At 47.4% G+C, this 13861-nt stretch overlaps 2 protein-coding genes across 2 annotated transcripts in view; both read right to left on the bottom strand.

The window, feature by feature from the left end:
- Window positions 1-13861, bottom strand: part of LOC308323369 (4-galactosyl-N-acetylglucosaminide 3-alpha-L-fucosyltransferase 9-like) — a gene marked incomplete at both ends in the record, with an annotated part of 182943 nt that overhangs the window by 21618 nt on the left and 147464 nt on the right. The window contains 2 exons of the mRNA XM_080775098.1: window positions 11795-11953; window positions 12134-12264. Of these exons, the coding sequence (XP_080631224.1) occupies window positions 11795-11953; window positions 12134-12264 (290 nt within the window). The remainder of the gene's footprint in view (window positions 1-11794; window positions 11954-12133; window positions 12265-13861) is intronic.
- Window positions 1-13861, bottom strand: part of adgrl1a (adhesion G protein-coupled receptor L1a) — a 194276-nt gene that overhangs the window by 135409 nt on the left and 45006 nt on the right. The window lies entirely within an intron of this gene.

Below are 13861 nucleotides of genomic sequence, written 5' to 3'. Positions count from 1 at the left end.
GGGGCGCAGGAGTCACGGCAGTGAGAAAACAGATTGATTTCTCCCCTCCCACGCACAGACAATTAACTACACAGCGCTCAATTAGACACACGCTGCAGACGCCTTCAGACAAGCCTTTCCCTTGACCTGGGATCTGTTTTCACCCGCCCCGACCAAGCTAGCGCTCCCTTATACCCCCTCGGCCCTGGAACAGGTGCTATGGGACGACTGAGAGAGAGAGAGGGAGAGAGAGAGAGAGAGAGAGAGAGAGAGATCTAGGTCAGGGGTCATCAATATGTCCGTATACGGCCAAATGTGTCCGTGGTGAGACTTGTCCGTGGAAAATCTTTGATTTAGTTACTTTTTACATTTGTGATCATAAGAGCCAATCACTGAAGGTCAGATCTCCATGAGAATATGAATGACACTGATTCGCTATCATAGTGTGATACTATGGCAGTAATGGAACATTATAGGAGTCCACTAGCAGTGACACTATGGCACATTATAGGAGTCCACTAGCAGTGACACTATGGCACATTATAGGAGTCCACTAGCAGTGACACTATGGCAGTAATGGCACATTATAGGAGTCCAGTGTGGTTGTCAAACGTTTTAAGGACCACAAATCGACCCCGTATGGGTCCATTCGCCTGATTGTTTATTTATTTACAATATCCTGAAATGATCGCTTCCCATGGTTAGCAGCATCTACTTTTGGTTGTGTGGCCCACTGAGCTCAGATTATCTCTAATGCATGTCCATGGTGTATGTGGCGTTTCATTGTGGCCAGTGTTGGCACAGCGCTCCGCTGCCCTCCCTCTACGCTAGCTAGCTGAGTAAGCTCATGCAGCCGGGATGGATGCTAATGTAAAGGCCAGGGAATTCCAGTGGAGCGTGGAACCCTCTGCATCAGCCACTTTGTCTCCCACCTCGGGGACACATATCAGTGTAACATATGTTGATCATAGGGTAAAGGACAAACAAGGTTCTCATTCTTCCATCAGCTTTCTGTCACTTTTCATTTTTTCCACAAGAAACACTCCAGTGAGTATCTCTTTCGGTCGCACTCTGTCTCCCCGTTGCTCGCAGCTCTCTCTCTCTCTCTCTCTCTCTCTCTCTCTCTCTCTCTTTCTCTCTCTCTCAACATTTGTCATAATTTGTGTCCTCTGAGTGTTCGAGTCAACTGGGGCCATTCTGTTCACTGCCACCCACAATAAATGACTGTTAGCATTAATAAAATGACACTGGTGTTTAGTATTTACCATCTCTGGAGTCCTCATTCCCGTTCAGAAAAGATAGTAAAAAAAAACCTATAGTATAGGCCTATATGGCTGGACCGTGTTTGAACGCCGGAGGGCTTTTAATCAGAAAGTAATACAGGAAGCTTGGCTGACCCAAAGTGTCTGGTTAAGGTTTGGTCACTTAACACTGTAGCTCATACAGGTTGATCTTAAGCCATTTTGGGCGGGCACCCCCTTTGGTGTTTTAAACATTATGTTATAATTTAGCTATTGAAACAAATCTACAAGCTCAGAGCGTGCCACCGAGTGGCGCACTACGAGCTTGTCGGTCTGCTATTTTTTTTTAATGGTGAAAATGCGGCACAAATCTTGGGTTAATACTGTAGCTCATACAGGTTGATCTTAATACTGCAGCTCATACAGGTTGATCTGAACTAACGGTCAGGAACTCCTAAATGGACTCAGTGTTCAGAGATCTGATTGGTTGACCTTTTTCTACGAGACCCCTGAACCATAATGGACCCGAGAAAGTCATTCAGAGATCCGATTGGTTCTGAGATCATTTCAAAACGGACGCAGCACAGGAAGTATGTCCGAGAGGAGTGAGAGACCACAGGTCTGAGACAGGTCAGGTATTATGAGGACACAACCAATAGATGACAGTGGTAAAGGCTACTCAGATTCTAAAAATGTCTCCTACATCCTGACAGTTTTCATTCTGACCTGAGATCAGATTCAAAAAATGTTTTCCGTCAGTCGCTCTTCGATTTTTCAAAAATAGCTAAAGCACGACATGATGCTAACACCAAAATGGGTTCCCGCCCAAAATGGGTTATCTCAGTCAGTCAAGCTGAAACATTCACATTTTATAAGGCTGGCCCTGCTGAATATATGAATCGTGAACACAGAAAACAAATTGACAGCCTCGTTCCTTCATGATTGTAAAGTAAAAATATACCTGTCATTTCATTTATATATATATTTTCTTATATAAATACTAAATACTGTCATTAATTATCACTCAAGTGCACAACACAGAAACAACAACTCACAAAAGGACTGAAGACACTCACTCAGGCATGCCACATAATAATAATAATAATAATAATAATAATAATAATAACTAATGACTAATTAAAAGTGGTCATGCAAAAACATCACAAACAAACCTGAATTAGCCAGAGGCAAATTACTAATGGAATAATAATTCCATAGTTGTTTGTTCCATTGGTTGCAACTTGCAAAAATACAGTGAGTGACTTGTGACCTAGTCTTAGGAATGTTTCATTCATACATTCATAACATGGACCCCTGTGTATTTGTCGGCATGCGTGCATGCAATGCGTGCGTGTGTGTGTGCGCGTGCGTGTATAGTGAGAGAGAGACAGCATGACAGACAGTATAGAGAAGATGGAGGGGGATAAAGTGAGAAATCACAGACGTACAAGCTCCAATGAGTATTAACATTTCTAATTATCTCTCTGTCACTTCTGGAGGGTAAGAAGATAACACCTGAAATCACCAGGGTGGTAAGGCACAATACACGCACGCACACACACACACACACACACACACACACGCACACACAGGCACACACACACGCAGTGTACGTGCACAGCATATACACACACACCACTTTCTGCATGACTGCTTCACTCCCTTACTCATCTCTCTCGTTTTACCCTAATTTCTCTCCTTCTCTCTCTCCTTCTGTGTGTATGTGTATGCTATGTGTATGCGCGTGCGTGCGTGCATGTGTGTGTGTTGCTCTCACACTCTCTGTGTGAAGTGTATCTAAGCTCCAGAGTGTGGGCCCTCCCTGTTCTCGTGCGTCTGCAGTGATGTCAAGGAGATGCACACACTCATCCCACCCCTGCTGTCTCCTATAGTATATGGAGCCTGTGTGTGTGTGTGTGTGTGTGTGTGTGTGTGTGTGTGTGTGTGTGTGTGTGTGTGTGTGTGTGTGTGCATGTGTGCGTGCGCCGTGCGTGTCCATTGGTGTTTATCCGTGTCATGCCAATAGAACACGCCTTATGAGGCCTGTGTTTGATATTAAATCCCCTGCTGTGTGTGTGGGCTAGCTAGGCTGCTTGGCCGCTCCACTGATAAGATAAGCACCGGATTGGAAATCAGGAGGGTGGATTTAACTGGTCTTAATAATCACCCCTACATGATCCCACGCCCCATCTCTACATACATTCCTGTACATACATACATACATACAGTGCAATAGAGCATGCTTTTGCCTTTTTTAAAACCTTACCCATTTTAACCACATACATACAGTATACATACATGCATACATACATGCGTACATCACCCCTCGACCAGGCCCACACGTCCCTAACCTCAGGTTGGCGTGAGACCTGCATGGGTGGATTTCCCCTTCATGTTCAGGGTCAAGGTGAGTCATCCAGAACAGGGTGCTATAGTGGGGCCATCGACTAGCCTCTGCTCTCTACTCCGAGACTGTTTTGCATTGCGGTGGCATTCGCTATAGCGGAAGAGACAGCCCTGAAATATTAATCACGTTAGGGTTAACAGAGCTGTCAATCAAACCCGCGGAGGACGTCGGGCCTGTCACAGCGTCGCACGCGACACGTGCACCTCCAATGACACGCTGGTCACGTGCACAGGCTGAACGCCAGCTAGTGTTGTTCACATTGCATTTAAATACAGCCTCCAAAGCACAGAAGTGTGTTGTTGTGCTTCATGGACGGCCAAGCATAAAAAGCCACATCATGTTCAGTTATAGAGGCGAACGTAGCCCTTCTTGTCAAAGACAAATGGGCTGCATTTAAATAGCACATTTGCCACAGTCTCAAATGCGCCTTTAAAATATGTACTTCACATTCACCCATTCAGAAACACACTGCAATGGGAGAACATGGTTATGTGGTACACACTACACAGTACTACACACACTGATGGTGGAGCCAGCCATTGTCAGGGTTGGAGACGGCCGAGGTCGCAATTTGCAGAATAATTGGAAGTCCACATGGAAGGAAGCCCAATGGAGTTCCTATTGGCCTATTGGGGGTGTGAGATTACACTCTCTCTCTCTCTTATAATAATACCAATGTGGTTCTATCGGCCTCAAGATTACAGTACAGTTACACGAAAGCTAAAGAGTGACCAACTAGAAGAACTTAATACTATTACAATTACAATTTAATACACAAAGGAGATTCTCCCCTGCAGGGGTTCACAGAATATATAGACAAGGGCATGACATAATGACGTCACAACGCTGCAAATGAGGGCAACAATGAATGAATACAATATAGTGAATATACAGAACCATAGCCATTAGTCATTCACATACTGTATACAGTGCACACTAATGATCCCATAAGTAGGTTCCAGTGTTCAGCAGCATGGTCTTATACAATCACACATTTGGGGCCAGCCAGCCTGCTGCACCAGCGCTGAGGTCTGCCATGAGTCACAGCGTTTTACCCCCTTCCCGCTCCCACCGTGACATCACAGCCAGGGCCCTGATTGGTCACCAGATGGCTGGTCCTGGCTGGACAACGTCCCAGACTGGGCTGTCTGAATCATTGGCTAAGAAGTGATGGCCTGGATGCTGACCTAGCCCGCCCGCACAGCCCGCCTCCCGTCTGGCACGCGCCATGCACAACATGCTAGCATACATTCCAGCCGCTTTGAATATTATCAACCAGTAGGTTACTTGTCAAGAACATGCAATAGAGCCAGTATAGGCTCTACTGGAGCCTACTGGCCCCGTCCAGTGTCACACTCGACACTAGCATTTAAATAATATAAAGACCTTTATCATGTAGGCTACGTGATCGGCAGGCGGCCAGACTAAAGCTTATTTACGTACGTGATCTACGGTTCTGGCGGGCTTCGTGTTGAAATGCATGGGAAAATTAGTGATTCTCACTCAAACGTGAGTCCGTCCATAAAAAGGAGCGACCGGGCTGCCAACAACCACACCCTCTTTCTCTCTAGGTTTTATACGCCTTGTCAATTGATTTTAAAAGGTCCCCTTTTTGAAGATTATGGCCCTTTTAAATCTAAGTGCCCTTGTTTAACTTATAGCTTAAATGAGTCTCGGTCTTTGCTCTCGCGGGTCAGGCCCCATTTCAACATTTCTGAGCACTGTCCTGGGAGACATAAAGTGGAAGAGAAAGGCAAGGGCATTGATGATGGAGAGGGAGAGAGAGAGAGGGAGAGAGAGAGAGAGAGCTGTGCCGTTGCTAAGTGTACCGTGAGGGTTTTTATGCTATGTATCCTCCATTGCTCTCTGTCTCCGTCTGTTGTCATAGTGCGTGTGAGACAATGAGAAGCTCTTAAGTGCAGGCGTTCTTCTTTAAATACCTCTACAAAATAGGTCGGCGGCTCTACTTGAGTCCTAAGAGGTGCACTCCTCCCTGAGTGAGACATGGAACCAGAGAGAGAGGGGGGGGGGGGGGGGGAGGGGGTATAACTGTACTTTTTGAGGTGTTCGTATACTTTACTTGAGTATTTCCAATCATCTCAGATCCAAAACAAATTACAGGAGATTTTTTTTTTACCTTTTACTCCACTGCATTCATTTGAAAACTTTAGTTTACTAGTTAGTCACATATCTTTTTAATACATTTGAACACTTGAAATGGGACATTCTGCAGTGCACAATGAATACTTTCTACATTTGCTACTTTAAGTACATTTTTAATACCAACACTTTTGTTTTACTCAAGTACTTTTTGAATTCCAGACTTCTACACGTAACGGAGTTTCTACATTGCAGAATTGATACTTTTTACTTAAGAAAAATAAATGGAGTTCAGTCAGATAACTCACGAATAGAATTAACCAATATTTATTATAGAATCAGAATACAAGTGTGCAATATATTATATTGGCGTCCGGCTCTGCTGCAATTATCTCCCTGCTCGGCACAATTAAACACCATCATTAAACATAAAGGGAGATAGATATACGATAACAACCCCCCATGGGGAACAGAAATAACAGAGCCCACCGGTGGTGCTGGGGTGGCGGTGGGAGCAAACAGTGTATAACAACAACCAGGAACCATATGCAGAGGAAGGCAGGAAGAATGCATGCAGTCTAGGTGAGCTTAAATACCCCGCACAATTGGTCAGCTGACTGCCACATCAGTGCATGACGTATGGGTCTCACTGTATACACCCTCGAATAGATGAATGTCCCTTGAGCATATAGCATGAACCCGCTCCAGTATACCTGACTGAACTAACTCTGCAAGCTACGTATGATTACTTTTTCTACCACCACCCAACCCGCACACACACACTGCTTTTCGTGTTTTTCATTACCTTTTCTGCTCTTTGTTCTGTGTCTGTCTGTCTGTCTGTCTGTCTGTCTGTGTGTGTGTGTGTGTGTGTGTGTGTGTGTGTGTGTGTGTGTGTGTGTGTGTGTGTGTGTGTCTCTCTATCTCTCTCTCTGCCATTCCTGATGTGCTCAAACACTTGTGCGTCATCGTAGCAGGATACTCTGCCCCCTCTGGAGGCAACAAACCGAGAGTCACACAACCTTTCTCGTCCCACACTCATCTCCCTTTGGACACTCTTTGGGCAAGAGAGTGCCTCTTTTTTTCCGGCATGGCAGGCCTCACCTATAATATTCACCCTGCCTCACCTATAATATTCACCCTGCCTCACCTATATTCACCCTGCCTCACCTATAATATTCACCCTGCCTCACCTATATTCACCCTGCCTCACCTATAATATTCACCCTGCCTCACCTATAATATTCACCCTGCCTCACCTATATTCACCCTGCCTCACCTATAATATTCACCCTGCCTCACCTATATTCACCCTGCCTCACCTATAATATTCACCTTGCCTCACCTATATTCACCCTGCCTCACCTATAATATTCACCCTGCCTCACCTATATTCACCCTGCCTCACCTATAATATTCACCCTGCCTCACCTATATTCACCCTGCCTCACTTATATTCACCCCCCTGCCTCACCTATATTCACCCTGTCTCACCTATATTCACCCTGCCTCACTTATATTCACCCCCCTGCCTCACCTATATTCACCCTGCCTCACCTATATTCACCCTGCCTCACTTATATTCACCCTGTCTCACCTATATTCACCCAGCCTCAGCTATATTCACCCTGTCTCACCTATATTCACCCTGTCTCACCTATATTCACCCTGTCTCACCTATATTCACCCTGCTGCACCTATATTCACCCTGTCTCAGCTATATTCACCCTGTCTCACCTATATTCACCCTGTCTCACCTATATTCACCCTGCCTCAGCTATATTCACCCTGCCTCACCTATATTCACCCTGTCTCACCTATATTCACCCTGTCTCACCTATATTCACCCTGCCTCAGCTATATTCACCCTGTCTCACCTATATCCACCCTGTCTTAGCTATATTCACCCTGTCTCACCTATATTCACCCTGTCTCACCTATATTCACCCTGTCTCACCTATATTCACCCTGTCTCACCTATATTCACCCTGTCTCACCTATATTCACCCTGCCTCACCTATATTCACCCTGTCTCACCTATATTCACCCTGTCTCACCCATATTCACCCTGCCTCACCTATATTCACTAGACTTTAAGAGAGGTTTTACGTCGAGTCTGTTTAAAGCCACAGTAGTTAGCTCCAGGTGCCACATTTTTAATGTAGTAATGTTCATCAACTATACAGACTAAAGAGTAAAGACAATAAATATTTTCATGGAAAAATAAATTGAATTGTGTGAGAATCGGGATCTTAATTCTTGTGGATGAAAACTGAGATTGACATTTGAGCGAAAATCGTGCAGCACTAACGAGGGGGATGAGGACGGACAGACGTCCCTCATCAACCCAGCGTAGCAGGTCGAGTGAATCCAATGTCTGCTCACTGGCACTAACGCACAGCTGTTTGGTGTTCCACCTTCGGGGCCAGTCATACGCACACACGTGCACACATGCACGTTCAGTCACGCACTGCACACACGTGCGAACGCTTGTGCTGCAGACGAGACACATTCAATATCTCGCCTTCCATCGCTTCATCTCTCCTTCTCGCCTCCACACTGAGCAAGTCAAAACAAACAACACTGAGAGAGCGAGAGAGATCCTGAAATGGAAAAAGAAGTGCTGTGGCAACGTGCTTATAACGGAGGCTCCAATCCACACCGCCCTGCCACGCATTTTAAGTGACAGCATGCAGCAACAGCAGCAGGTTGCCCAGGTTACGAGTCCTCCTCAGTCTCCAGTGGTGGGGAAAAGTACTCACATTACAAGTAAAAGGCCGGGTGATGATTAAAAGTACAAAAGTATTGGTATCAAAATGTACTTAATAGACAAAACCGGTTCGCAATCGAGTGTACGGTGGCTGGGATGAAGATCAGCATCTCCAAATCTGAGGCCGTGGTTCTCAGCAGGAACCCGATGGATTGTGCAGTCCGGTTAGGAATGACCCAGGAGAAGGAGACACAGTATATATCGGGGTCTTGTTCAAGAGTGAGGGGAGGACGGAGAAGGAGATCAGCCGGAGAATCGGAGCAGCAGGGGCGGTATTACAGTCGATGTACCGCACTGTTGTGACGAAAAGAGAGCTGAGCCAGAAGGCAAAGCTCTCTGTCTACAGAGCAATCTTCGTTCCTACTCTCACCTATGGTCATGAAGTGTGGGTCATGACCAAAAGTATAAGGTCGCGAATACAAGCGGCCGAAATGAGTTTTCTTCGACGGGTGGCTGGCATCTCTTTTAGAGTGAGTTCAGTCACGTGAGAGAGACTCGGAGTAGATCGATCGCTGCTTCTTCGCTTGGAAAGGAGCCGCAGCTTAGGTGGTTCGGGCATCTGGTTAGGATGCCTCTCGGGTGTCTCCCTAGGGAGGTCCTCAATGCACGTCCCACTGGGAGGAGACTCCTGTTGGAGGAATGACATCGACTCACTGGCCTTGGAAAGCCTCGGGATCCCCAGGAGGAAGTTACTAATGTTGCTCTGGAGAGGGAAGTCTGGAACTCTCTGGTGGAGCTGTTGCCCCTGCGATCAGACTACGGATAAGTGGTTGAAGATGGATGGATGGATGGATGGATGGATGGATGGACACAAAAGTAAGTGCTCATGCAGAATGTCTCATTTCACATTACGTTTTCAAATGTATCAAAATCTTTTGAAAATAGGAGATCTACAAGCTGTGCAGTTGACTATTTTCAAATGGCCGTAATGTATAAAGTTTAAAAAAATAAATAAAAGTACAATAATATATGGATCCGAAATGTAGTGTAGAAGAAGTAAAAATATAGGAAATTGGAAATACTCAAGTAAAGTACAAACTACAAATACATCAAAATTGTAACACCACTCCGCATAAGTTTGTCATTACTGTTGGACTCGCTTTGGCTCTAGAATTCAGAGACGAGGAGTCAGTCGCTCGTCGGGATGCCAAACATCACCTCTCCAGTGTTATCCGAGGTGGAAGCTGTTGATCACACCTGTTCCTGTGCTCCATGCATCCAAATCTGATAATCTGCTCTGGAGAGCTGTGACACTAGTGTTTCCATAGCAACAACACTCCACCCTGTGTTCCAGTCGCTTTGCTCCATCGCTTCTCTCTCTCCCTCTCTCCCTCTCTCCCTCTCTCTCTCTCTCTCTCCCTCCAACAAGGCGTCTTCGTTAGTCCCGCTGGGTTCAAAGACCCAAAGAGGGAGCTACGATATATGCCCGTATGCTTTACAATTATTCCCTCCTCTTTTCTCTCTCTCCACTTTGGTCATAATATGACTCCCTGCCCTGTTCAATATACACTTCCCGAGCGCTCATTATTCACAAAAGGTTCATTTAATTTGTGAATCCATACACCCATTGACCTACCGTAGAGGCTGTGTTTCACCTATAATTATGCACAAAAGAGACATTCATCAGAGTGGCGTTTGTTTGGACGACTGCTTGTTTGCTCCTCAAGTGATGAGCGCAACACGAGCCGCGTGGTAACCGAGGATGCTACAGCAGGGTATACCAGCCCTCGCCCCCCACCCACCCTGGACACCCCCCCCCCCCTCCTCCCCAGGGATGCTACAGCAGGGTATACCAGCCCTCGCCCCCCACCCACCCTGGACACCCCCCCCCCCTCCTCCCCAGGGATGTCGATCTGCGCGGTGACAAACTGCCGCTCCGATCGATGCGGCTCATCATCGATCGCTCGCCGATGATCAATGTCTCCCCTATTGTCTGTCGCCTTATTGAAACGGAATGACATTAATGAGGCCGTTTGCTCCCATTATCCCGGCCTAAATATACTCCCACACTCTGCACACACACACACACACACACACACATTATGGTCGTCTCTGGCAATGCGGGAGACATGCTGTGATGTGTCACACACTTAATTAGATGTAGGACGAGCACGCAGTCAAATGTGCACTCCAAGGTGCACGTACTGTACATGGCACACACACATGGCACACACACACATGGTACGCGCATATGGTACACACACATGGCACACACACACATACAGCGCACACAAACAAAGATTGGTTGCTTTGTTCAGAACATATATTCCACATTGTGATACCTGCAGCTGAATGATAAACAGGGCTGGAAGATGCACACACACACACACACACACACACACACACACACACACACACACACACACGGATGGTGCGTGGGTGGTTAGAAACTACACCCACTACACCACCCTCCTACTGCCTCCAGCCCTGGGGGGCCTCCCTCTGCTGGAGAGACGGGAGAGTGGTGGGGGGGAGAGAAAGAGAGAGAGAGAGAGAGTTGGCTGACCTGCCTCTGAGGCCTTGCTACTTAGAAACACTCAGCGGGGTTGGTGGGAAGGAGGAATGGTGGGTGGGTTGGCGCTCTGGGGAGGCCAGGCTGGAGCTTTAGGCAATGCCCACAAGAGGACCACCTCCCTAGTTCCATACATACATGCCCCCTATCTCTCTCTCTCTCTCACACACACACAAACATGCCAGGAAATGCTGAGGGGAAAGAAGTAAAACATACAGCGATGGAGATGTGAGAGAGAGAGAGAGAGAGAGAGAGAGAGAGAGAGAGAGAGAGAGAGAGAGAGAGAGAGAGAGAGAGAGAGAGAGAGAGCAGCACAGCAGGAGTGGGATGGGGTAAGGAGAAAGGAAGGGAGGGGGTAAGCATGCAGGAAGAGAAGAGGTGTACTTGGCCAAACATACAACAACAGCCCAGCAGCCCATATGACTGGAGGGAACAGGGAACATGCAGGGGCCCAAAAAAGAAAAGTCCTTAAGAGAAAAGGAGAGACGGGATGAACAACACAGCATGGACGGGTGCGGGTGCAGAGAAAACAGAGGTGTGTTGGGGGGATGGGGGGGGGTGAAACAAACTGATGAAGACGGAGGAGGCCCAAGGTGGGGTGGGTGGGGGGGGGGGGGGGGGTGGTCTTTAATCACAATGTTTTTCAATTAATTTTACAATTAAAGGCCGCTCGTTAGCTTTGGCACACACAAGAGATGACATTGCTGGCGGTGCTACGCGTGTCATTAATATAATGATGACAGATTGGCGCTCTCCGCCGGGACACTTTGCCTCTCTGCTCTTACGCGGCAGACAGCTGCGCCCGCTGCACACCCACGTCACCTGGAACACCACCTGACACCCCCTGCGCCCGCTGCACACCCACGTCACCTGGAACACCACCTGACACCCCCCTGCACACCCACGTCACCTGGAACACCACCTGACACCCCCCTGACACCCCCCTGCACACCCACGTCACCTGGAACACCACCTGACACCGCCCTGCGCCCGCTGCACACCCACGTCACCTGGAACACCACCTGACACCCCCCTGACACCCCCCTGCACACCCCCCTGCACACCCACGTCACCTGGAACACCACCTGACACCCCCCTGACACCCCCCTGCACACCCACGTCACCTGGAACACCACCTGACACCGCCCTGCGCCCGCTGCACACCCACGTCACCTGGAACACCACCTGACACCGCCCTGCGCCCCCTGCACACCCACGTCACCTGGAACACCACCTGACACCGCCCGCTGCGCCGCTGCACACCCACGTCACCTGGAACAGTGTCTTATTTAACTCCAGAACTCAAAATGTACTTGAGTACAACACTCATTTCGAGTTTTCAAATGTATGCAAAGTTTGCAAACCTTTCTCTTATTGTATCGTAGATCTGCTATTTTCACAATTTAGGAAAAATGTGGGAACATTTTAAGAAAATTATCACCTGTAACGACATGCCCCAAAAATAGGGACGGCAGATTGAGGGCGATTGAGAGAGAGAGAGAGAGAGAGAGGGAGAGAGAGAGAGAGAGAGAGGCGGGATGACGCAGGGAGAGGAGGACGAGGAAGTAATGGAGGGAGACAAATAGGCATGAAGAGAAGGAAGGTATAGCTGCTCCAAAGAGAGAGACACGCCAAGAAGAAGAGAGCGATTTGGAGAGTTGGAGCTTGAGTGTCCTTTCTTAATGGGGTTGCCATGACAACAGTCTGTAAGAGAGTCAGTCGTGTGTGTGTGTGTGTGTGTGTGTGTGTGTGTGTGTGTGTGTGTGTGTGTGTGCGCGCACTCATGTGTGTGCGTGTGCACTTTGCTCCTCGAGTGAGTGCCTGTTTGTGAGATAATAGCCGCCGACGACGGCATAACACAAACGCACCCTGGGCTTTTTCTTCTCGTTGTTTGTTGAACCGCGGTCGCTGCGAGCGTGACCGTTTGCGGCGGCATCGTGTTTGTTTCCTCTGGCGCGACGTTGTGTTGGTTTGGGTCGCCGTGTCCCTGCATGAATGAAGAGGCCAGTACCGGGAAGTGGGCGGGTTGGAGGCAAAACCACCCACTGTCTATTGTTGCCTTTTTTCACTGACGAAAAGTAAATAATAAAACAAATCTATGATGACTAAAACTATGACTAAATACTTATAGTGACAATTATAGTGAGGGACTAGTGTAGAAGAGATCCAGTAGAACAACAAGACTAAAACTTTACATTTAACTGTATGTTTGGTTGCGCTCGGGTGTTGTTCTCTGAAAATAGCAGATCTACAATCTCACAAGCTTGCAGATTGGATATTTTTAGCATGCAGCAAAGTGCCAAAAAAATAATCTTGTTTTTTTTCCAACAAAAAAAGAAAGTGTTAAAATGATGTTTTTATGTGGCCACGCCCACCATGGTTTATATAGCACCACGCCTGAACTTAACCCTATAGAACACTAAACACGGGTGATTTTCACCCGGACGATAATATTTTTGCTGTCTTTCAGTACCTTCATGATGCTCAGTGACATCATAGAAGGTATAGGTTTGTTTCCCTGCCCACATCCGTGTTTTTTTCTACAGGCAGGTGTTTCAACCCGTGTTTAGTGATAGAGAAAAATCCCATACACCCACAATGGACATTTACATTTTTGAGTGGTGCAACCACTCCTACAACCAGCAATGTCCGTGTACCTGTGTGTAGTGCAATGTCCGTGTACCTGTGTGTAGTGCAATGTCCGTGTACCTGTGTGTAGTCATGAGCACGAGTGAGCACGAGTATGTGACTTATTAATACCAGTAGGGGGCGCCAGAAACAGAGAGAGGGGTATTGCTGTTCCTGCTGCCTGCTAATGAGAGAGAGAGAGAGAGAGAGAGAGAGAGAGGGGG

The sequence above is a fragment of the Protomyctophum bolini genome (genome assembly GCF_963924005.1).
Source record: "Protomyctophum bolini genome assembly, chromosome: 11".
NCBI lineage: Eukaryota > Metazoa > Chordata > Actinopteri > Myctophiformes > Myctophidae > Protomyctophum > Protomyctophum bolini.
Note: the sequence above shows the minus strand (reverse complement) of the source record. Positions and strands in the feature narration are given on the sequence as shown.